The following is a 22,758-nucleotide window of genomic DNA, read 5'->3' on the forward strand; positions in this document are numbered from 1 at the left end:
ATTTTAAATTGAACTAAATAAGTGGACAACTAACACTAGTCTAGGATAACTTTTTAAAACGATATTAAATTTTCAAATTTGCTACCAAATACATATCTAATGAAAATAAATAATACAACTATATTTTTTTCATTGAATCTCTTCTTAAATTTTTTTAAATAGCGAATTTATCCTGATTCCTAACATGTTGAGTCATTGCATGTCTCATCAATTTGGGAAGAAAAAAAAGGAAAGAAAGAGATAGAAAGCATGAACCCAAATTGTGTTTGGCTGATTTTTCAGGAAAAACGTCATGAAAAAAGAAAATTAATGTCTTTTCAAAAATAAAAATAATAAATAAATAAAGTAGGGCCGACGTCAATTTTTATTTTTATTTATTTATTTTGTTATTTTTTTCTCCAGAAAGTTGGGTGATTCTGTGTGATTTTATGACTTTTTTCTGAGGTGGCTGCTTAGCTTTACGATGAAATTGCTTCATTTTTTCTAACGTAAATTACATAAGGAAATTGGAAAATCAAAAGAGAAATTCATGATTTACCTAAAACAAAAATTAAAAAAAAAAGAAATTGACAAAATCATATCCAAATGAATATATAAGAAGACTTTAAATTTTGCTTTTTTCTTTCTTTCTTTTTCTCTTTATTTCTAATCCTTATTTTTGTGTGTTCCACAAATCTTCACCCCTTAAACTTTTGAATGTTGGTTATGTCATTTTCACCCAATCCTCTCTCATGCTCTATTCCATAATTTTATCGGTTTAAAAAATTAAATAATTAGAAAAATAAATCCGTCATCTGCCCTTTTGTGTCAAATCACGTACCAAAGTTTTAAATGTCGATGTTGATAGAAATGTCAATGTAGATGGATATTGAAAAAAATTTAAATTAACAAATAATCGTTTTACTATTTCTAAATAAGTTAAAAAAGATTAATATTAATATTGTCTATTAGTAAATTTTTTTTTTTTTTTGTAATATATGGAAATGTCGATTTACCCTTTAGGTTGATGTTAGACCTATAGATACATGTATATATCGATAAACATGTCGACATGTTACTTTAACATAGTCTCATTCTCAAGGAGAGGAGACGCGGCGCAATCGATTTATTGTTTACTTTGTCGAAATTAAATTCTTCACTCAATTGACTATTTAACTTCCTTCAGTAGTATTGATATCATACACCCTTCAAGTATATTCTTGATCTTGTATCATCATCAAGAAAATTATTTCAATAACTTTATGACACAAATCAAACTGGAAATTTTCTCATTAAGATTGAATTAATCTGTACACAAGATCAGTAATAATTTATACTTCAAATTACATACATATATATATATATATATATATATATATATATATCCATTGGAAAGCCTGATTCAAAGTCCTGTGTGTACTCCCTGAAGAGAGTTGAAAGTTGTTCTATAGTTTAGAAAACCCATAAACCAAAACTCAAAGTTGTCCACTGTAACTATTTGTATGTACTTCTGTGAAGCCTTCTTCACATTCACACTTTCATTTACTCTCATCACCTTCCCAACTGGAATCACAACCTGCAAATTCACCATATGGAGGTTAAATAATGAATTTTGGTGATCATGGTCCCTACTTGTCCCTCTTACGAGACCCGAAACCATTTTTTACCCATCTAGAAAACATCAGTGATCATAGGGACCAAATTGAAACTAAATGGCGAGTGTTTTAGAAACCGACCTTGTAATGGAATCTGATATGATCTCCACTGGGAGAAGAGAATTTGAGGGATCTGTCACTGCAGAAAGCAATTTTGTGAGTGGAGATGAAGAGAAGGCCAGCAATTGGGCCTGCTGTGGTTGATAAATAGCAATGGGAAGCCTTCAGCAGCTTCTCTCCTTGGCTCACTCTAAACATATTCTCATAAACTTTTCTCAATCCACCCACCTTCACAATTCTTGCTCCCAAACTCAACTTTCCCTTCACTGTCTCTGTGATCTTTGGCCCCAATCTCACTGCAATTTCAATGTCAAAAATGTCAAAAACCAAATCGAACCCAGGTCTCAAAAACTAGGGTTTAAACTTTATAAGGGTTAAATTACAAATTTGATCCTTATAATGCTTATAATCCTCTCTAGAGGTTAGAGGGCGAGAAAGTTTTAAACTTTTAAAATTTGATCCTTATAATGTTGATAAAGGATGAAACTATAAGTGAACCCGATACAATAAATGAATCAAAATTTTCATAGTATTGTCCACTTACTGTGCTCTCGAAATCCATGAGCAAAGCTGTCAGCTTTTCTTCCAAGCTTGTTCACTCTGTTTCTCAGTGAATGATCTTTCCCATTATCTGCAATTTTCAGACCAAACCCATCAATGAATTTTGTTCATTCAAAGAAACAAAAGGTGAATTCTTCTTCTAATAATTCTCACATTGTTTCAATGATTTGGACCCAACATGTCCTTTCACCATTAACTTGGCTGCAGAATGATCAGGCAGGAGACGTCGCCGTGTCAGAGCGGCCAGTGACCTGAACGGAACTCCCATCATATGTTCTTGATATGAACTCGACATATCGAACTAGTGAATTGGCCTAGAACTCCTTGGTCATACAATGAAGTGGGTGGAGGTATTTAAAGGAAGGAGGGAGATGAATGGAGAAGGTTGTGGCTGGGATTTTATGAGTCATGTTCGGGTCATCATCAACTGGAAATGGAGAGACAAGGATAAAACTAGATGGAGTTTTTGTTTTCTCATCCAAAAAAAAGATAGGCAAAGGAAAAATGGGTGTTCTTTTTTTTTCTTTTTGGGTTGCTTTAGACATGAAAAAGTGAATCATCAAATCAAATCGTCTTTCAAAATGACTCAAATATGTCGGGTTCAACTTACCATGCCACGTATGGAATATAGGTGCATCGTATCATAAAAAACACATGTTAAAGAATATATATTTGTGGATTTTGAAGTTTGGTGGAAAAATATTTTAAGACAACAATATTTTTTGAACAAATATATGGTGGTTACACTGATGCTAGGAAGTTTCGAGATGTTGGTAGGGACCTCGAGAAATATGAGTACGACTCAATCAGATCTAGTAGGATCTACTGAGTGAAAGTGCAATGTATATTACAGGGTATTGGACATAAACCGAGTGCCTCCTGTAAGCACGGTCATACCCATAACAACTGCATTCGATCTTCAAGATTAATAGCCTTTGGTTGATAGAACAATGTATGCAAGAGAAATCGACTAAATGTACTATTATTACAGTGCTCGATTCCATTGGCATCGAGAGTGAGTCACCGCATATCGATTGAGAAACAAACTGAGAGAGGACTCAAAGCGTTGAACAATCGAACTTCTTCGGTCTCTCTTTTGCTAAATTTGAAAATGGTGTCTTCAAAACATATTTCTAATCAAAGTTATTTATGACTCATATACAAATTATTTATGATGATGGAATCCCTTCATCTTTCTTACAAGAGGATTTGGTATTTGTATGATTCATACAGGACATTCAGTGCTGGCTGGTTAACTTTAAGATGCCAGAAAGCCCCTTTTTTTGGTTCCACCAAGATTACATGTGCAAAAGAAACATACCACATGTAAAAAAAGCCATAGTTTTTAGGGTCATCTTTACCAATTCAAATTCTTATACTTTGTCCTCAATATGGCTGAATTCAGCAAGTTGCACAAAAGAAGGTTTAAAGGCATCTTTAAGGACACCCTACCCTACAAATTCCTCAAGTTCTTGGGGAGTTACCCCACAGCTGCAAACTTTCATCTCATTCAACTTTCTTTCTGACTAAATTGTTGGAAAAGAAACCAGAAGCAACAATTTGATAAAGTGAAGAATCCCATACATCATTCATGGAGGGGATTTTTTTCTTAAACAGAAGGGCAACTCAATGCTTTCTTACCCCCCCAAAAAAATTTGGGGTGGGGGGTCCCCTTTACAGAATTTGTAATCCTTATGACCTTAATTAAGGCACCCAATCTAATGAAACAACATACCAAATGACAGATGAGGATTAGATAAGTTATGCCTGAACAGAGTATTATTACCTTTCAGCAGATCCTTGAGACATTCAATATGTCATCGGGCTCATATTTACTGCTGGTCTAGGAACTAATGAACCAATTACCTGGGATCTGACTGCATACGCCATATGTGGTGGAGGAGTATTTACTGGGGTGCCAACTGCCGACACAAAGGGCACTCCTATCCCGACAACGGATGGCCCAGCAGGTGGTTGAGGAGGTTGTTTGGTTGATTTGATGGTAGAAGATCCTTGAGAATTATTGACCTCACCAGTAATTGGTCCTTGAGGTGCTGCTAAATCTCTGTTATCAACATTAGTGATATCGTGAATGCTCGAGCGCCTTCTGTCTTTGTTCATCGAGTTCAAACGAATGAAGTACTTCTGGGCATGGCTGGCCACTTGAGTGGGTGTTCTCGTCACCACGAAGTTCCGAGACATACTTCGCCAATCTCCTTTCCCATATTTATCCAAACCGAGAAGAAATAGCCTGATTGGTATCAAAAATGCTAAAAGTAAAGCCTGGGTGGTATGATCCCAAAATTTACTTACATACTAATAATTATTGTCAATCATGAGATGCACAATAAGACTAGAGTATCATAAACCCTGAAAATATACCAATGGTGAAAGAACAAACAAACAAAAGCCTTACACATGTGATAAGCTAGATGATGGGAGAGGGGGGAAGACGAATTTCAACTGAATAGTTTTCTAGTGAAGCCCGGAATATAGCTAGTAAATTATCTGAGTAAAATTCAGCGCATCTAAGAAAAGAGAACTAATAGAAGATTAATACAATTTAGCTCTTTTGTGGTGTAAATTATACGCTCCTTCCAACAGCTATAATTTATGCGATCCTAATACCAATTGGAAGAATTTTTTGTGAGCTTCCTGGGTTTGGGGTTCCAATTTCATTCTTTATATAAAAAAATGATGAAAAGCCGAGCTGAGAAGAATGAAAAAATACAGAAGGCATAAAACAACCAGCTCAATTAAAGCCGTTAAACTAAAAGTGGGCTCAAATCAAGTAGGATCAAAACCTAATGAGTAATTACAAAATCTTTGGACATTGATACCCAAAGGAAAATATGAAACCGAGCAAGGGCCCACAACTCCTCTCAGGATCTCTAAACTCCTCAAAAGATCCCATTATTTCTCTCATTCTACAAACCCCATAGAGAAACAGGAAAGAAACCGGCCTACCACAAAAACTGACCCCTATCTCTAAATGGAGGGTGATGGAGAGCCTCCTTCCAACATCGAGCTACACTCTCGTGTGCAAGGCGAACCCCAAAGAACTTCCTACCAAACATTTTTCTCCTATTCTATCTTGTGTCTGTTTTAGTTTATGTACTTGAGCAACATTACTTTGCCCATGTTGTATTCCAGTTCCAACAATCCATACAGGAACTACCTCCAAATTCTAATTAGACCAAAAAAAAAGAATGAGAATACGGGATATCTATTCCATGAACGTGTAAAGCTCAATGGCTAATGAAGTACAATGATAAGATTAAGATAGCAGCACAATTGCTATGATTATGAACCATTAATAAAGAATTCAATGTGATTCTAACTAACCACTCCTAAAAAAACTGGTTTTGTCCAGGTAACCATAAGGGTTGATGATCAAAGCCCGAGAAGGTATCTTGGTATTCAAATCCACTTGAAGTGGAAACCATAGAACCGAAAGGATGAGAGTTGAGAAGAGAGATGGAAAATTTTTTGACGCCCTATTTCCATTGTAGTTTTAATGAGCTTACCACATATTTTTGTTATTCTTATTTCATAGTCTATTTACAGCTAGTAAAGGTTTCTTCATCAGTAAAAATTTTCTTGTCAAGAATAAGAAATCAACGCATTAAAGAAAATTAAAGATAGAATCAAAACAGACACATTTATTATTATTATTATTATTTTTATAAGAAACCTCTTTCGTTGAGGATAACCAAAAAAATGTACAAGGGGCATGCAAAAACAAGCCTGCCAAAGGAGGACCAACCTACAAGAAGAGACTCAATCCAAAAGAATGACACTTAATTGGTAATTACAAGCCCACATGAACATAGCTCAGCGGTAATTGGCATGTACTCCTTTCCTTAAGGTCGGAGGTTCAATCCCCCATATCCCCAAATTGTTATACTAAAAAAAAATGGTAATTACAAAAAGTTTTAGAAATTGACACCCACGTAGAGGTAGTAAATCTAACTAGCTCCCCAATTTCAACCCAAGATCTCTCAATCCTTTTAAAAATTCTACCGTTTCTCTCAATCTACATACTCCACAAAATAGCAAAATAAACAAGCCTGCCACAACAGTATCCCTCTCTCCCCAAAATGAGCAGAGGATCACCTCCTCCAACGTCCCCCTTACACTCCCTATTACAAGCCAAGAAATAATGAACCTGCTAGGCCCCTCATTTATTGAGCATAAGCCTAAGTTAAACATATTCATTATTCTTTAAATGACCTGTCTTCATCAACAACCAAGGGAGTAACATGGTACTTAAGCAGAAATCCATGTCTTTGAAACTTATAATAATAAGGGTTCCAAACTAGAATAGTGACCTCAAAGAGACACAGTGTTCTTATTTGTTGACCATGGAGAAATTAAGGTTATAGCTAATAATCAGTGTTGATGACAAAAGCTAATATGCATCCATACATAAGGAAAGCCAGGCACAATTCAGCATGCCATACAGCTTTATCGACAAATTGCCGACTAAAGCAAATAATCACTATTTATATTTATTATAATGACTTAGAAAAAGTTGAATTTGCGTCATCCTAGACACTTGACAATTCATCTGTCAATAGAAGTTAGAAAATAAACTCGAAGATTAAAAGTTTACCTGTGCTCGTCCTCTGTCCATGCAGTCCCCTTTCTACGCTCTTGGTCTGATCTTGAAGCTTTGCTTCCAACACGAGATTCACTATTATCATCAGAAGAAAAACTATAGGAGGGGAGAGGAATGAAGCCAGATTCAATTTGTTTAACATCATCGACCAACAGCTCGTAATGATATTTGATCTCTTCTAGCGTTTTCCCAGGTACATCAGCCGCAATTTTCTCCCAACGATATGAAGCATCCTCTGGATAAGTGGCTAGAGCATTCTCAAATGCCTTGTCCTGCTCTTGGCTCCAAATTGAGCTCTTACCGTCTTTATCCACTGTCATCTAGCCTTGTGTTTATTTGTCCAAATTTTCCCACAAAGAAAGAACAAACAAATCTATGAAGATCTGCTATGATCTAAAATACATTGCCAGAGGGATGATTTAGGAAATGAGGTTTTTAAATGGAAAAAGAAAATAATAATGCAGTTGAATTGGAATTCTCCTATAATAATAATAATGATGGAACTCAGAAAAAGCATGAGAAGATTTCAAAATCGATTTACTCCACAGCTCAAAAGCTGGATTCAGGTGAAGCTGACCTATCAAGGAACAAAAAGCCAACGGAGTTAATTGGAGCATGACTGCATGAGAAAATTCTGATAACCATGGAAAAGAAAGAGAACATATCAATTTTCAAAAGAAAGCAAAAGATGTATTGTGATGGGCATTGGAAGAATCAATTCGAATGAGAATTTCGTATCATGATAGTGAAATTTCAGAAGAACAACCGATACCAAACAAAGAAGATCCAGAAATCTTTGTAGGATAGAAGAGTATTACGTTACATACTAAATTCAAGAGCAAACAAAAACTCAATTATCATCGCACAAGTTGACAAGAACAGCTTATAACAGTCCAAACCATAAAATTTCTACAAAAAGATTCTTACTTTCATGAACCTTAAAACTACTATGACAGACAAAAGCCAACTACCTCCATATGCTCTGTCGTCTTCTGCTGCTCAAGTATTTTACAAACAGCTTACATTTTATTATGAGATAGGATTTAGAATCAGAGAGCGAAAAGAGAGAAAGATGCAAAGGTGAGATGAAAAGCTTCAAAATCCAAGAGCTGGGTAACATCCCTTCAGAGCATGGATTTTAGCTATCAAAAAGAAAAATAAAATAAAACCCATGTGCTTTCAACTTTCCAATCAAAAGATGAACTAATTAAAACCACTCAACAACTTTCTCATTGAAGAACAGTCAGAAATGATAGAGAAAAGCGCCTGGTTTTTCAACCCCTAGATTGAGGGAAACCCCTGAAAGTGCTCCCCCTAACTTTTCAAATCTCAATGAGTGATTGTTAAAAGTAATACACTAAACACATGATACACGAAAATGTTCAATTATTACCAATCCTACGCAATTTTCACCACCACAATCCATACCGACAATGAATAAAGATAAAAAACGCCGTATCTAAATGGGTAAGAATCAAAACTTTGACTACCCCCCCCCCCTTTTTTTACTTTCTCCAGCCTTAAATACATATACCCAGTGAAAGTTAGATGAAAATAATGACTGCAACCAAAATAAAAGCAAGTTGGTTGGAACTTGGAAGTATCTTAAGAGTAGGACGAACTCAAACGGAGGAATGAGGGATTCAAATGAAAATAACAAAGATTAGATTGAGATGGGGCCCTGATTAGGTAGATTTTTACAAGGTAGGTGGAGAAATCATAAGCGACGATGATGGGTTTTACTGAACTTCAAGAAAGAGGAGCGGTGATGGGTCTTCTGGTCCCATACCCCACGACTACTTAGGACAGCTGATAGGGACAGAAACTTCGGACATCCTTAGAAAGGCACAGAATCTGCAAATCTCGATGAAAAATGAACAAGAAATCCATGAAAGAAGCAGCAAAAAGAAACGGGCGATTGAAATTTATGGTTTCCTTTCGATTTCCTTGTTTGAAAACCAAATAAATGGAACAGGAGATGGGCAACTGTAAAGCAGTTGCAGAGAGAGAGGGCCAAAGCCAAATTCTACTCATTGGCGTCCGTGAAGAATTGATGTTTCCAATAAAACTGATCCCAAAACATGAATTCAGAAAGAGGGTCAAGTTTTTGCTTTGCTACCAAATTTTGGTTTCGATTAACTCCAAAAATTAATTACAGAAAAGTTTAGAGAATTGGGGTTTTCGATTTGTTTGTGAATAATTGTGCTTTTCAATTAACTCCAAAAAAAACAAAAAAAAAACTTTCCAATGGGATAAAAAATAAATTTTGGTAAAATGTAATTTTGTCCCTAATCTACTTGATTTTTATTTCATCTCTAAATTGAATTTAATTTTTAATTCATCTCAGAATTTGATTTCTAATTGATAACTAAGTTACTTTTTTAGTACAATAAATAAATAACTTCTAGTGTTAATTACTGTTGAACTCATTGGTATATAAACTTGAATTGAGTTAATTATTAGCTGGCCTAACGAAACGATGACGCGACAATTAACCTATATTGACTAGACTTTGCTACTTATACAAACGAGAACAAAGAATGTCATTAGCTCCCCAACATGTTGTACTCTGGAAAAAAAAAATACAAAGAATGTCATTAGCTCAGGAACCAATTATTGATCAAATACTAAACATGTTACTTTGGAAATTCTAAGGACCGAATTGAAACTAAATTTAAATCTCAAAAACAAAAAATAATGGTTTTTTAAAATCAACGACAAAAATATAAAACAAGTCCAAACTTATATTTAAAAATCATGCAATTTTGGTCTTAGAATTTTTAGAATAGGCTTAAATAGTCCGCCTCAATTAAGTATCTCATCTAAAAGATTATTGTGCAAACATAACATATCCAAATTAGAAAAAAAAATTATAACTTTCTCTAAATTTGATTTTGTCAAAATAATAAATATATATCTAAATTGACCTCTTAAAATAAATAAATAAATAATCGGTATCTCATCTAAAAGATTATTGAGCAAACGTAACATATCCAAATTAGGAAAAAAAAATTATAACTTTCTCTAAATTTGATTTTATCAAAATAAAAAATATATATATCTAAATTGACCTCTTAAAGTAAATAAATAAATAACTTATAGATTCCATCAAATTTGTAGCTGCCAGAAACACATATATATATGATATATAGTTCAATTATTCAGCGGGTGTTTTTTCGTCGTTCGTAGCCGGATTTCGCCGATCTCCTCAGATATTATCAAATCATACAACGCAAATTTATCCAATCAAAATTTTTAACTACACAAACTTCATAGCTTATTCAAATCGAAACTCAAGAATCCATTGAATCTGCTTCAATTCTCCATTGATCAAAGCTCAAGCTCTGCTTCATTCTCTCTGCATTTCATCACCCGATCTCCTAAAATGGGCAGAGTTTCCCTCTTCATCTACTTAGCAATCGCTTCACTTATCATTCTCCTCATCAATCACACCCCCACAAAGCGCCCCACCGCCCATCGCCACCGCCGCCTCCGCCTCCGCTCCAACTTCACCTTCAATCCCCCTCTCCACCGGCAGCAGCACGACCACCACATCCCCTTCGACCCTCTCATCGCCGACATCGTCCTCCGCCGCGAGGACAAGGAGTGGGAGAAGCACCAGCAGATGGAGCATTCCCAATCCAGCCCTGATTTCTCCGACGGCGAATCGGCACCCCCCGCCGAGCCCCAGCCCGAGTGGGAAGAGTTCATTAACGACGAGGAGAGGTTCAATGTGAGCGAGAGGCTGCTCGTGCTGTTCCCCAAAATCGATGTGGACCCGCCCGATGGGTTCGTGTCTGTGGACGAATTGACTCGGTGGAACCTGCAGCAGGCGATGAGGGAGACGCTGCATCGCTCTGAAAGGGAAATGCAATCTCACGATAAGGATCATGATGGCTTCGTTTCCTTCGCCGAGTACGAGCCCCCCAGCTGGGTTCTTGCCGCCGGTACGTTACATACATATCTTCTGCATCTGCCTTTCTGCGCTTTTTTTGAATTTTTCTGGCCCCTCTGTAAAAATGGTTTTCTGGCTTGCTGGATTATATTCTAGTTATACTATCTTTTGTCCTTCACTTTCCCAATAAAGTATCATATGGTATATTTTTAATCCACTTTTTGAACCAGAATGTTACCTCTGGCTTAGACAAGTGTGGTGGATGTGGATATTGTTTGTGTCTGAGCTTCTGTGACATGTTCTCTCGCAATTTAAGTCTAGTTTTGACAAACATTGAGGTTTAGGGAGTCTGGGTTCAGAAAATTTGTGTGGGAAAATAGTGGGATATTGGGAGAGTAGATTTGTAGTATCATTGAAACTCATGGGATGGACCAGTTGGCAAGGATTTGGATCTCTTGATCATAGTGGTTCAGAGGTCTCTTGAAATTAATACTAAAATTCTTTGATGTCTCTTGAGTCTGGACATTGGGAGAGACGTGGGTGTTGCTCCTCTGTTATAAAAAAAAATAATAATAATAAATAAAAGAAAAATGAAACTTATGGGTTTGTCCAATAAACCCCAGCTTGTTACACCCACAGGACAAATATGGGTGGACATGAGTTTGTGTACCATGTATTTGGATTGTACAAAGAAATAAGTTAAACCTGTTTTTCATTTTCTTTGGAAGTGCAGTCTTGTTCGACGAGTGGGTTTCTGACTTCTCTTATTTATTTATTTGTATTTAGAAAGTGTCACTATATATTGTTTGATTTCGGGTTTATGATTTGTAAATAGTCTAACCTATAATATAAAAGGTAGGTTTTATAATCCTATATTTACGTATCTTATAACATTAACAATTATATTGTTCGGAATAAGCAAATCCATATACCAAATATATAGGCTTCGTAATCCTTGTTACTCAAGCCAAATGCCCCCTCAGCGGATCAGCTTCTTCTTCTTATGGAAGATTTTTAAAGATACCTACTGTGTTGTTTATGTTTCATTTTCAATCTTTTCATCAGGTAATAGTTCTTTTGGCTACGATATTGCCTGGTGGAAAGAGGAGCATTTCAATGCATCAGATGCAGATGGGGATGGCCTTTTGAACACAACTGAATTCAATGAGTAAGCTTCAAAAACTTCAGCATGTCTCTTTTATACCGCCCTTGCCCTCGCCCTCACCCTCTGTTTGAAAATGCTTAGAAAAAGAGTTTTTTTTTTTTAATCGTTTTCTCTAACTCGATACTTATACATTCCGCGATCTACTCATTTTCAGCTTCTTGCATCCTGCTGACAGCAAGAATCCAAAGCTGCTTCTTTGGCTGTGTGCAGATGAAGTAAGGTAGATTCCTTCATACAGTTTCTAAAGCCTTTGTTCCCTATGTAAAATTGGTCTCCTGCAATTTCTCTCTGTACTTCAACTGTTACTGTAATTCCGCAAAAAGCATATTAGCAAGGTAGTTAGACACAAGGCAAGGAAGGCGTTAGATTATTAGATTCTAATGCTTGTTTCGATCTTCTCGGTTTGGAGATCTTCTCTTGCATTTGAAGTTAGAATTGATCGAGTTTTACACCAACATTTCACTGACTGCTCACTTCGTAATGTAACCTCTTAGGGAAAGAGATACCAACCAAGATGGAAAGCTCGACTTCAGTGAGTTTTTCCATGGAATTTTTGACTTATTAAGAAGAGATGACGATGAAGATCACAGTTCATCACATCAGGATGATGATCCAACAAAGGCACCAGCAAAAAAGTTGTTCTCTAAGCTTGACACAGACAATGATGGGTAAAACGTTCTTCTGATATACACCTTTTCGGTAAATGATTCAGTGATTTCTCTACACCATACCGTACATCATCTCGCTTCTTTTCAGGTACCTTTCAGCTACAGAAGTGTTGCCTCTAATTGGAAAAATTCATCCATCAGAAGGCTTTTATGCAAGACAACAAGCAGAATACACCATCTCTCAGGTAATATTGGTCTAAAAAACATAGCTTCTGCTTTTATCATTGTTTCTTAAACAGTCCAGGGGGTGAAAAATTCATAAGATTTTCTGTGATTGTGCATGTTTATGTAAGGATATGCACAACAGTGTATTTCAGATTGCAGCTCGAACTCGGCCTCCGGATCGATCTGAATACTTGGGCGGACCTGTACAAAAAGGTGAGCACTCCGACAATCAAGTCAGTACAGGTCGGATTCCCAGTTTAGTTCGAGGTCAGAAATCATCGTACCTGATCGTGGAGTGAAGTCCTCTACTTATGGGTGGTAGTCCCGCTAATCTCGCGACGGTTACACCCGGTAATCTCGGGACCGTCGGTTACACCCGATAATCACGGGACCGACGGTTATACCCGATAATCACGCTGCTGACAGTAGCTCACATCGGCCCCCACCGAGCTTCCCGGTAGGTCGGACCTCGACCAGGTTCACCTCGGCCCTCATACTTAGCATCTGTCAACGCTAGTGGTGGTGATCTCGGCGGTCCGAGCTGAGGCATGACTCATGGTCACCTTGGGGCACCAATGACTGTCCTCCACGTGTCCAGGGTATTCTTTCCCCCAAACATTGGCCCCCTCTTTGTCTGGTCCGATCCCGACCTGGCAGAGAAGTTCATTTGATTTGCTTCGGACACGTGGCGACTCCCTATTCGTGGGAAAACATAAACGTTGCGGTGGATTTATCATCGGAATATTCAAATATTCCGACGCTTCGGATCTCCAGGAGGATCCTAGTCACTCATTGATTACACGTGTACGGTGGGAAAATTTTCCGACAAGCTATAAATACCCCCAACCCTTCAGGTCATACCTTACGTTTCTTAAATTCTTGGAGTTCGATTTGAAGGCAGCTCGAACCCTTGGTAGGTCGGTCTCTTCCCTCACTTTCTCTTTCGAACGTAGTTGTCATGTCGTCCTCTTTTAGCAGCAACTTAGGATCCGATGAGGATTTAGCTCGTAGGTTAGAGTCCGAGCTCGAGGAGATAGAAAACTTTAGGTTCTCCGATGACGGGGAGGATAGTGATGCCTCCACCTCGGGTCAGGGTTTAGAATACCCTTCTAGGATACCTGAGCACTACCTCGGATCCTTTCGTAGGGGGTTCGCTATCCCTGAGAACATCCTCCTTAGGATTCCGGAGGAGGGGGAGAGAGCTGACAATCCTCCAGAGGGATGGGTCACTCTCTACTTCAAAATGTTTGAGTACGGCCTCAGACTTCCCCTTCATCCTTTCGTCCAAGAGTTTCTTTTCCGAACTGAGCTGGCTCCGGCTCAAGTGGCCCCCAATGGGTGGGGTGTCATTTTCGCTTTGGCCATCCTTTTTTGGCTACGAGCTCGGGATAGTGAAGAGGCCGAGCTGTTGGACGTAGACCAGCTCCTCGCGTGCTTCGAAGCGAAAAGGATAGCTAAGAAGCTTGGTCGATTCTATATGTGCGCAAGGAAAGGCGCAGGCGGTATAGTTAAGGGGCCGACCTCCATCAAGGGATGGGTGAGGAAATGGTTCTACGCTTCTGGAGAATGGCTTGCAAAGGACGAGTCAGGTTGTTCCTTCTTTGACGTTCCCACTAGGTTTGGGAACCTAGGTACGGAGTAGTTCTTACCTTTTGTGATTTTCTTTCCTGTCATTCAGGTCTAACTTGGATTTTGTCTTCGTGCAGTTTCAATCCGACCAGTCCCCGAGCTTACGCAAGCCTCCTTCAACACGTTGAAATATTACAAGGAGCATTTTCCGAGGGGTAGGAAGGTCGGAACCTTGGTGACCGACAAGCTACTGCTCGAGTCTGGGCTGCTAGATTACAACCCTGCAGTTCGTCCCATTGAATCCTCAAAGCCGAACTCCGAATTAGGTATGCCGAGCTTGCTACCCCCTCCTTTTCCTCTAACCTTGTGCTGATTTCTTTCCTTTGTTTTGCAGCCATGGTTTGCGGGTTTGCGAGTAACGTGAAACACAAGTCCAAAGGCCGAGCCCATGCTCTTGAGGCCGCCCAGAGTTCGAAACCTGCCACTCCTGCTGTGGTAGGGCCAGCCTTGGAAGATCCAGTCCCAGTGATCGAGCTGGAGTCTTCTGGGGGTCCTTCGAGGGAGAAGCGCCCCAGGGATCAGACCGAGGCGGTGGACGTCTCGCCCTTGGGCGAGGAGGTGAGGGAGGAAGTCCCTCTGAAGCGAAGGAGAAAGAAGAAGAAGACCACCTCCCCCTTGGAGGTTGGAGCTCGTGGGGTCTTGCCTGCGAGCTTCGCAAATTGGGTGGACGATCCTGAAGCTAGGATGGGCGGGACGTCCGACGTGACGGCACGGTTCAGAGTTGAGCCGTCAAGTTCTGGGGTGAGGGACCAGGTGTCCCGCATCTCGGCTGCAAGTTTGGACCGCTGCCTAAGGAGGGCATCCAAATTTGTAAGTGATCCAGGGTCCGTTCTGCAGAGGACCATCGACTACGCCGCTGAGGTAAGACTGGTGTCTCCATTTTTGCTCAATTTACCTAACAGGTAGCTCGGTCTAATTTTCTTCTTGGTGTTTTTCCTCAGGCGTTTGTTGCTTCCATTCAATCGGCTCTGGCTGTAAAGGCCGAGTAGGATGAGAGGGAAGTTGTGGCAGCGAGGGAGAAAGAGGAGTTCTCTGCTGCCTTGGAGGCTGCTTCCTCCACCATGAAGGATGAGCTGCTGAAGGCTCACTCTGAGGTGGAAATTTTGAAGGCCGAGGTGGAGACCAAAGCCGTAAGGCCCAGCTCTGAGCTGGTGAAGAAGGAAGAGGACAGACGTAAGGCCCAGCTCCGAGCTGCCCATGCTATCACCAGGGGCTTGGAGAAGGAGAAGTTCCAACTCCTGAAGGAGAAGGACGACATGCTCCAGGCGCTTGAAGCGAAGGATGAGGAGCTGAAGCATGCGACTGCCGAGCTGGAGACGGCGAAGGAGCGTCTCAGCAATGGAGTCCTATTGGAGGAATCGTTTAGGCAACATCCTGACTTCGATGGATTTGCCAAAGACTTCTCTGACGCGGGCTTCAAGTTCCTCATGAATGGCATTGCTTCCGACATGCCTGACCTTCAGATCGATCTCAGTGGTCTGAAAAAGAGGTATGCCGAGCAGTGGGCGTCTGGGCCTGGCGGCACCCCTGGCCCCCAAGCGTTGGTGGATAAGTATGTCAGAGATCTGGACTCTGATTACTCCGATCTCGAAGAGGACCAGGTCGGCACCACTTAGGAGGGCGCTCCTCAGGCAGGCTCTTAGGAGATCATCCTTCAAGAGGCCTTTCTCTGTCTTTCTTCTCTTCTCCTTTTTTTTGTTTGTGAGTGTCAGGGCAGACTGCAAGGTCTATAAGCCTTGGCTCTGCTCTCCATTTAATGAAGAAGCTTTGTTCGTTTTTACTTTGGTGTTGGCAACATCTTTCCTTTCTTTGCTTTTTCTTTGAACTGCATCCAATGTCACCTCGCACCTCTTACCTTTGAGGTCGCGCCTTCAATTAAAATAATTGCAAGTTTGAATTTGAATCTCTGTCTAGTGTTCAATGCATTGCACCAACTCTGGATTTTTTAACATCGCACCCTTAACTTAAAAACGTTAAAAGGCTAAAATCCTAAATCCGTGCTATTCTTCATATCGTACATCGTACCCTCAGGTTCAGAAGCTTCATCATTTTGAACTTTTCACATCGTCCCTTTACCTTGAAGGTTTGAATTTTAAGTTCATCAGTGGTTTTGGCATCGCACCTCGTACCCTTAGGTTTTGGAGGATTGAATTTTAACCGACTGCTGGAATGTGATCGCGTGGGAGTCCGTGGCCCCCATTTAATTTCTGGTCGAACTCGGAATCATGAAATTAAATCATCACATTTATTCCGATCATAATTCTTTTGAAACAGTTTTTACAGATCCATTTAAAACCCTTTTGGCATTTCAAGGATAATAACGCTTCAGGTGCTCCGCGTTCCACGGGTGCGCGAGGACGTCTCCTTTCATATCGGCCAATAGGTACGTCCCAGGTCGGACTATGCCCTTGACCTCAAACGGGCCCTCCCAGGTCGGATCAAGGGCACCCATACCGAGAACCGACCCATGTGCTTGTCTTAATGATCGGGACCTTCCGGACATCCAGCCATCCGGACACTATCGTGGCACGACGACTCTTGCGCTCGTGCCGTGTCGTTTGAGCATACCGTACCGCATAGGGACCCCCGTGGTGCAACCTCCGACACATGGACCGAGGCGCAATGCCGGCACACCCGTGCCACCCGACACTGTCCTCGAGTTTTCTATCCTCGACGGAAGTCGCCCAAGACACTCGTCTTGTAGACGATCGCCCTCGCCATGACACACGCATGTGCCATGGGGTGGCTCACTTAGGCCCTGACATGGCCCAGGGGTGGTGGAGAGCCAACACCATGCCTCCCCCTAAGGTACATTCTAAGGCAAACTTGACTTGGCAGGCATGAACGTCGAAAGTGGCGAGGAGTCACTCGCCAACGTAGAGTGCACGTTTAAACTCCGATTGACACGAAACTTGGCGTGCTTACATATCTCACTAATATGCATCTAGCTTTAAAGTCGCTCGTCCAAATCTTGACGGAACCCCAACTTCTAGGGTCGTGGCCCGGGGCCCCAACTGGCCCCCGTTGAGCTTGTCACCGACACCACTGACGTCGCCTTCGCTTTTCATTCTGCATATGCCTTCTCTAGGCATTCTTGAGCACATCCATATGGTGTGATAGGTGATGCACCATCCTCCTTGGTAGCATCACGGCACTTCACTCTCGGCCCTTGACATGGCCCGATGGGCGACATATGCTTGTCGCTGACACTTGCACACTACGTGGGCGTCACAACCTACTCTCCACTAGTATGGTTGTGAAACCGGGGCGGCGTCCTCGAACGCTTCCGCTCTTCCTTTTTCTCTGCCGAGCTGGTCCTAGGCTTTCCCACAAATTTCTTGAAGTAGCCATCTTGAATTAGATCCTCAATTTGGCGTTTCAACTCCCAGCAGTCCGACGTGTTATGACCGTGCTCCCGATGGAAGCGGCAATACTTGTCCTTGGTGCGCCTTTCCGGGGCTCCCCGAAGCTTCTCAGGACGCTTGAGTAGTTTTTCCATTCCAGACTCCTCGATGTTCGTTAGGATCTCGAAAATTGGAATAGTGGTCGGGGTGAAGCGTTCGTAAGGTCGGCTCCTGGTAGGTCCGTTCTCCGCCCTTCGATACTCAGCTCGGCTGCTGGAAAAGGATCCCTTGTCCTTGGACTTGGGATTTGCCTTTTCTATATCTTTTCCACTTCTGCCTCGGCCGATCTTTCGTTCTGGTCGGCCGGTTTTGGTTCGGAGGAGCTCCTGTCCATCGATGACTTTCTTCGCCTTCTGAAGCACCTCGGCGAAGGTGGCCAGGGCCTCCTCTCCAAGTTTCATCGTGAGGGCTTCGTCGGCTAGACCGGTGAGAAAATAGCACATGGCCGAGTCATCGGAGCAGTGTGCGACCTTCAATTGCTCCTCCTGGAATCTGGTGACATATTCTCGCAGCGTCTCACCCTCCTTCTGTCTGATGGTGGCGAGATGGGTCGCTGTCTTTTTGTCATAATGCCGAGAAGAGAACTGGGCGAGGAACTCCCTTCTCAGCTGAGAGTAGGTCGAGATCGACCTGGCTGGCAGTCTCCGATACCACAATCGCGTGCTGCCAGTAAGCGCTATCTGAAAGGCGCGGCATTTGATTGCGTCTGATGCCGCTTGGAAATCCATGAGGCCTTCAAAGACCTCAACATAATCCTTGGGGTCCTTCGACCCATCATAAGGCTTTACGGTAGGAGCTTTGAACTTCGGAGGGATCGGTGCTTCCAAAACATCCGAGGTGAAGGGCGATTCTCCCAAGTCGCCATCGTTCAGTGAACCTTCTTTCTGCTCACATTTGGCCTTTAAGGCCTCCACCTGAGCGTCGAGCTTGCCCCTCAGCTGGTCGAACTCCGCCCTTGTGATCACCCCTGCGGGAGTTGCTGGGTTGTGAGAGGATTCAGCCTGCTGGTTAGATCTCTTGTGTGAACGGGATGGTGACTGTCCTTTTCGGAGAGATGAGCCTCTCTTTCTGTTGAGGTGTTCACGAAGGTCTCCTCTCTGGCGAGTGTGTCCCTCGCTCTCGTTGTCTTCAGGATGTTCCTCCTCGACTAGGCCAAGGTGGGAACCCCTTTGCTCGCGTATGTCAATGCGCGTCATTCGATTTTCAGATCGGGACCCTGCGCCTGCAGCTAGTATCATCTCGTTATACATTTCCTCAATGGACCGCATTTGTGTACGCATTGCCTCCATTTCTCTCTGGAGTGCGTCAAAGTTCTCACTTGGTGGAGCCGGGGCTGGACCCTGGGCGCCCTTCTTAGAGGTCCCACCTCGGCCACGGGTGGCCTTGGATGTCCTTGGGTGCGCAGGTGGTAGGACAGGCGCGGTGATTCGTGCCGACCTGCGGAGGGGTTCTGTTGCTAGGCCGTCGTGACCTTGCCCCTCTACCACTGCTGCTCCAACCTCCCTCTGGTGGGCATCGCTGGCAGCTAGAGTCCTTCGATCTGCCGTATTGGCCGAGTTTGCTGGTTGAACCATTTTCGCTCGCGTATTGGTTTAAAAGGATTGGGATGACTTAGATTGTCGTTCCCACAGACGGCGCCAAATGTTTAAGCAAGGATATGCACAACAGTGTATTTCAGATTGCAGCTCGAACTCGGCCTCCGGACCGATCTGAATACTTGGGCGGACCTGCACAAAAAGGTGAGCACTCCGACGATCAAGTCAGTATAGGTCGGATTCCCAATTTAGTTCGAGGTCAGAAATCATCGTACCTGATCGTGGAGTGAAGTCCTCTACTTATGGGTGGTAGTCCCGCTAATCTCGCGACGGTTACACCCGGTAATCTCGGGACCTTCGGTTACACCCGGTAATCTCGGGACCGACGGTTATACCCGATAATCACGCCGCTGACAGTAGCTCACATCGGCCCCCACCGAGCTTCCCGGTAGGTCGGACCTCGGCCAGGTTCACCTCGGCCCTCATACTTAGCATCTGTCAACGCTAGTGGTGGTGATCTCGGCGGTCCGAGCTGAGGCATGACTCATGGTCACCTTGGGGCACCAATGGCTGTCCTCCACGTGTCCAGGGTATTCTTTCCCCCAAACAGTGCCGTTTTTTGTCATCAAAACATGACAAGTACGAGGGCTCATCTACTCATATTTTTTGTTTAAATAATATTTGGGTCCATGTACTTTTGACTTTGGTTCATTTTGGTTCATTTTTTGTCCATGTACTTTCAAAACATACTTTCTAAACAGTCCCTCTACTTAAAACGACCAAGTTGGTGGTCCCTATTTGCAAAATTTCACATAATTTTATACATAATGGAGCTCTTTTAATACAAATTTATGGCTACATCTCAAGAAATGTAGTAAGTGAAGTGTCATGCTAAAATTATAATTTAAAGAAATAAGATAAAAATGAAAATGAAGTGATTAAAATAGTCACTTTTTAAAAATAAAGTGACCAAAATGGATGCGAAATGACCCGAACTAAAATGAAATAAAGTTGAGAGTATACGAACAAAAATGAACAAAAAAGTACGAGACTGAAAATAGTATTTAAACCTATATTTTTTTGGAGAATGGGAACGAGCTCTGTTGGTTTACTCAAACTTGTTATTGGAAGTTGAAATGTGGATTATGCATCAACCTTATACCATGTGAATGACTTGATCTTATTCTTGGTTGCATAGTTTGGAATGGATGGAAATTTGTAGATACTGTAATCTCGTCGACTCGTCCCGACTAGCATATAAGATTGATAGAAGTGCCATCACATAACAAAGTACTTAACGAGGGGGAAATGTATCCACAAAAGGGTCTTCACATGCTAGATCCTTATGATGATCATATGAAGAATGATTTTGATCGTTTTGAAGGCCTTTTTCCCATTCTTTTTTACACAAACATTGAAATACAGATTCTTGGTTGTGTTTGTTGCAGGCAGATACCGATAGAGATGGACGTCTAACCTTGACCGAGATGATTGACAACCCATTTGTATTCTACAATGCGGTTTTTAGCGAAGACGAAGACGAAGATGAAGTGGAGTATTTGTACCACAGTGAATTTCGTTAGCCAAATACAGTAAGAACATCATTTAAACTAATCAGTTATCTTCACATTCTTCATCTATTGACATCCTTGTAGATGATTGGTGGTTTCTTTCTCACGATGCAAAGAACGAAAACTACGGCGACAAACCTCGAAATTTTTCATGAGATTTTGCTTTGCAGATTATTGTTTATAGGTGATTTGCTTTGTTTTAGTCTTAGGCTTAGAGTCAAAGTTTTGATTTGTTGCATTTATTTATTTATTGTCATTTACCATTCATTTGTGATATTATAGGATTTTAGAGTAAATCAATAGGATTGACTTTTGTGAAAGTAATTGTTTCTCTTAGATCCTTTCTTTTTTCTTTTCCTCTCTTTTCAAATGAGTTTTGCCTTCAATATTAAAAATAAAAAATCAAACAAAATCGTTATTAAATAAGATCGTTAATTTATTTTCATTTAAATGAAAAAAATTTTCATGTTGATTAAATCTTCTACCAAAGTTGAATTCTAAGGGTGATTTTAATTTAACTCTGGAATGACATGGAATAAAGTCATAAAAATTGTGATAGAAAAGAAAAAAAAAAGAAAAGGAAAAATATTGAAAGATGGAAAGATGGAGAGATAGGTTAGGGATAATTGAAAAGGAAAATAATATGTTGGGGTATTTTTGAAAGATTTATGACGAATATTTAAGCCAACAAATAAACCTTTTATCTTTCTAAATAAGTAAAAAAAATATTAATATTATGTCTGTATATTGATATTTTTTTATATTTTTAATTTTATATATTTGTAAACTATGGCAGTGAGTTGAACCTAAAATAATATTAATTAATTTATTAATATATATTTTATAAAATTTGTAGAATTATTATATTGTAATATATTATATTTTTATTTTAATAGAAATGAAATAAACTTAATATCTGAAAATCCTAAAAACATGAAAATGTTGTTTTTAGAATTTCTATTATTCAGATCATATAATTCAAAAAATAGTTTTGAAAAACAAAATTTGCCAAAAGTGATTCTGGATTGTTTAAATATATATATATATATAAAAAGTATGCATTAATTTTTCCATTATGCAAACCACCATATTGATATATATAAAACAACAGAAACCCACCATCATTACCATGCAACCCTATGAGTCATCTCTTTTGGACGGTTAAGAGAATATTTCTTAATATTTTTTTTGAAATAAAACAATACATTAAAACACAATTAAGATATATAACTTTATTTTAGGCAAAATAAGATTATATAGAGAGATAAATTTCATAATTTGAGTGACTTATATATTGAATATAATAATTTTATAAAGCTTCTCAATTACTATTTTTAATTTGAAATTCAACACAATTTATCAAATTTGGAAACTATAATAAATCTATGTTTCATCACATTTTTATTATATTTCATTATTCTCTAAATAAAATTAATAAGCTCCCTTTAACGTTAAAAAAAGAAAAAAAAAAGATGGGACTAAGAAATAATCTCCCATGCATAGTAATTTATACCAAGTCAAAAACTTTATGAGTGCTAAAACTTAGAGAATCAAATTTCGAGAAAATTTCCATTTATAAACACAGAATTCAAAATCGAAATTCCACCAGTTTTGTAACATAAACTATTGTCAGATTATTTTTTTTTTTTTTTTAGAAAAAGAAATATAAATTTCAAGCAATAAACGTTTCTTAAAAAATTAATATGGAAAAGTTTTACCTTCCCAAAAAGTTAAATAGGAAATTATTGTACGTTTTAAATTATTAAATTGAAAATTTTAATCAACAAGATTAACAATCCCGCTACTATATATTTTACAACGAAAGAAAAATAATTCTCTAACAAAATATG

At 40.0% G+C, this 22,758-nt stretch overlaps 3 protein-coding genes across 6 annotated transcripts; 1 reads left to right on the plus strand and 2 right to left on the minus strand.

The window, feature by feature from the left end:
* Positions 1–1,245: 1,245 nt before the first annotated feature.
* LOC111010140 (GEM-like protein 4) lies at positions 1,246–3,380 on the minus strand. The gene is made up of 4 exons (XM_022283478.2): positions 2,409–3,380; positions 2,239–2,325; positions 1,716–1,990; positions 1,246–1,555 (listed from the first exon to the last, which is right to left on the minus strand). Exons 1-4 carry the CDS (start codon positions 2,548–2,550, stop codon positions 1,382–1,384), a joined length of 678 nt encoding a protein of 225 aa, XP_022139170.1. The 5' UTR covers positions 2,551–3,380; the 3' UTR covers positions 1,246–1,381.
* A 406-nt stretch (positions 3,381–3,786) lies between these two features.
* On the minus strand, positions 3,787–8,912 carry LOC111010117 (transcription factor SRM1). Its single transcript, XM_022283447.2, has 3 exons — positions 7,848–8,912; positions 6,871–7,453; positions 3,787–4,506 (listed from the first exon to the last, which is right to left on the minus strand). Exons 2-3 carry the CDS (start codon positions 7,194–7,196, stop codon positions 4,065–4,067), a joined length of 768 nt encoding a protein of 255 aa, XP_022139139.1. The 5' UTR covers positions 7,197–7,453; positions 7,848–8,912; the 3' UTR covers positions 3,787–4,064.
* A 1,119-nt stretch (positions 8,913–10,031) lies between these two features.
* On the plus strand, positions 10,032–21,223 carry LOC111009983 (uncharacterized). Of its 4 annotated transcripts, XM_088117970.1 has the most exons (7): positions 10,032–10,823; positions 11,837–11,939; positions 12,091–12,156; positions 12,431–12,604; positions 12,693–12,789; positions 12,898–12,982; positions 20,786–21,223. In XM_088117970.1, the coding sequence occupies exons 1-7, from the start codon at positions 10,262–10,264 to the stop codon at positions 20,797–20,799; spliced, it is 1,101 nt and encodes a 366-aa protein (XP_087974096.1). In that variant the 5' UTR covers positions 10,032–10,261; the 3' UTR covers positions 20,800–21,223. The 4 variants fall into 4 exon arrangements, with proteins under 4 accessions (XP_087974096.1, XP_022138924.1, XP_022138923.1 ...); XM_022283232.2 differs by lacking the exons at positions 12,898–12,982; positions 20,786–21,223 and adding an exon at positions 14,476–14,658; XM_022283231.2 differs by lacking the exon at positions 12,898–12,982 and having other exon boundaries at positions 10,033–10,823; positions 20,786–21,221.
* Positions 21,224–22,758: the final 1,535 nt, after the last annotated feature.

Source organism: Momordica charantia (genome assembly GCF_013281855.1).
Source record: "Momordica charantia cultivar OHB3-1 chromosome 9 unlocalized genomic scaffold, Mcharantia_2.0 BLBB01000009.1, whole genome shotgun sequence".
NCBI classification, from domain to species: Eukaryota; Viridiplantae; Streptophyta; class Magnoliopsida; order Cucurbitales; family Cucurbitaceae; genus Momordica; species Momordica charantia.

What these genes read in the sequence shown, in the direction of transcription:
- LOC111009983 (XM_088117969.1), top strand. Translation starts at nt 13,728, where the DNA reads ATGTCGTCCTCTTTTAGCAGCAACTTAGGATCCGATGAGGATTTAGCT. An exon ending in CACTAGGTTTGGGAACCTAG is followed by an intron (nt 14,401 to 14,475) that starts GTACGGAGTAGT and finishes GTCTTCGTGCAG; the next exon opens with TTTCAATCCGACCAGTCCCC. An exon ending in CCATCGACTACGCCGCTGAG is followed by an intron (nt 15,260 to 15,339) that starts GTAAGACTGGTG and finishes GTTTTTCCTCAG; the next exon opens with GCGTTTGTTGCTTCCATTCA.
- LOC111010140 (XM_022283478.2), bottom strand. Translation starts at nt 2,550, where the DNA reads ATGTCGAGTTCATATCAAGAACATATGATGGGAGTTCCGTTCAGGTCA. An exon ending in TCATGGATTTCGAGAGCACA is followed by an intron (nt 1,991 to 2,238) that starts GTAAGTGGACAA and finishes TTGAAATTGCAG; the next exon opens with TGAGATTGGGGCCAAAGATC. An exon ending in ATATCAGATTCCATTACAAG is followed by an intron (nt 1,556 to 1,715) that starts GTCGGTTTCTAA and finishes GTGAATTTGCAG; the next exon opens with GTTGTGATTCCAGTTGGGAA.
- LOC111010117 (XM_022283447.2), bottom strand. Translation starts at nt 7,196, where the DNA reads ATGACAGTGGATAAAGACGGTAAGAGCTCAATTTGGAGCCAAGAGCAG. An exon ending in TGGACAGAGGACGAGCACAG is followed by an intron (nt 4,507 to 6,870) that starts GTAAACTTTTAA and finishes GATACCAATCAG; the next exon opens with GCTATTTCTTCTCGGTTTGG.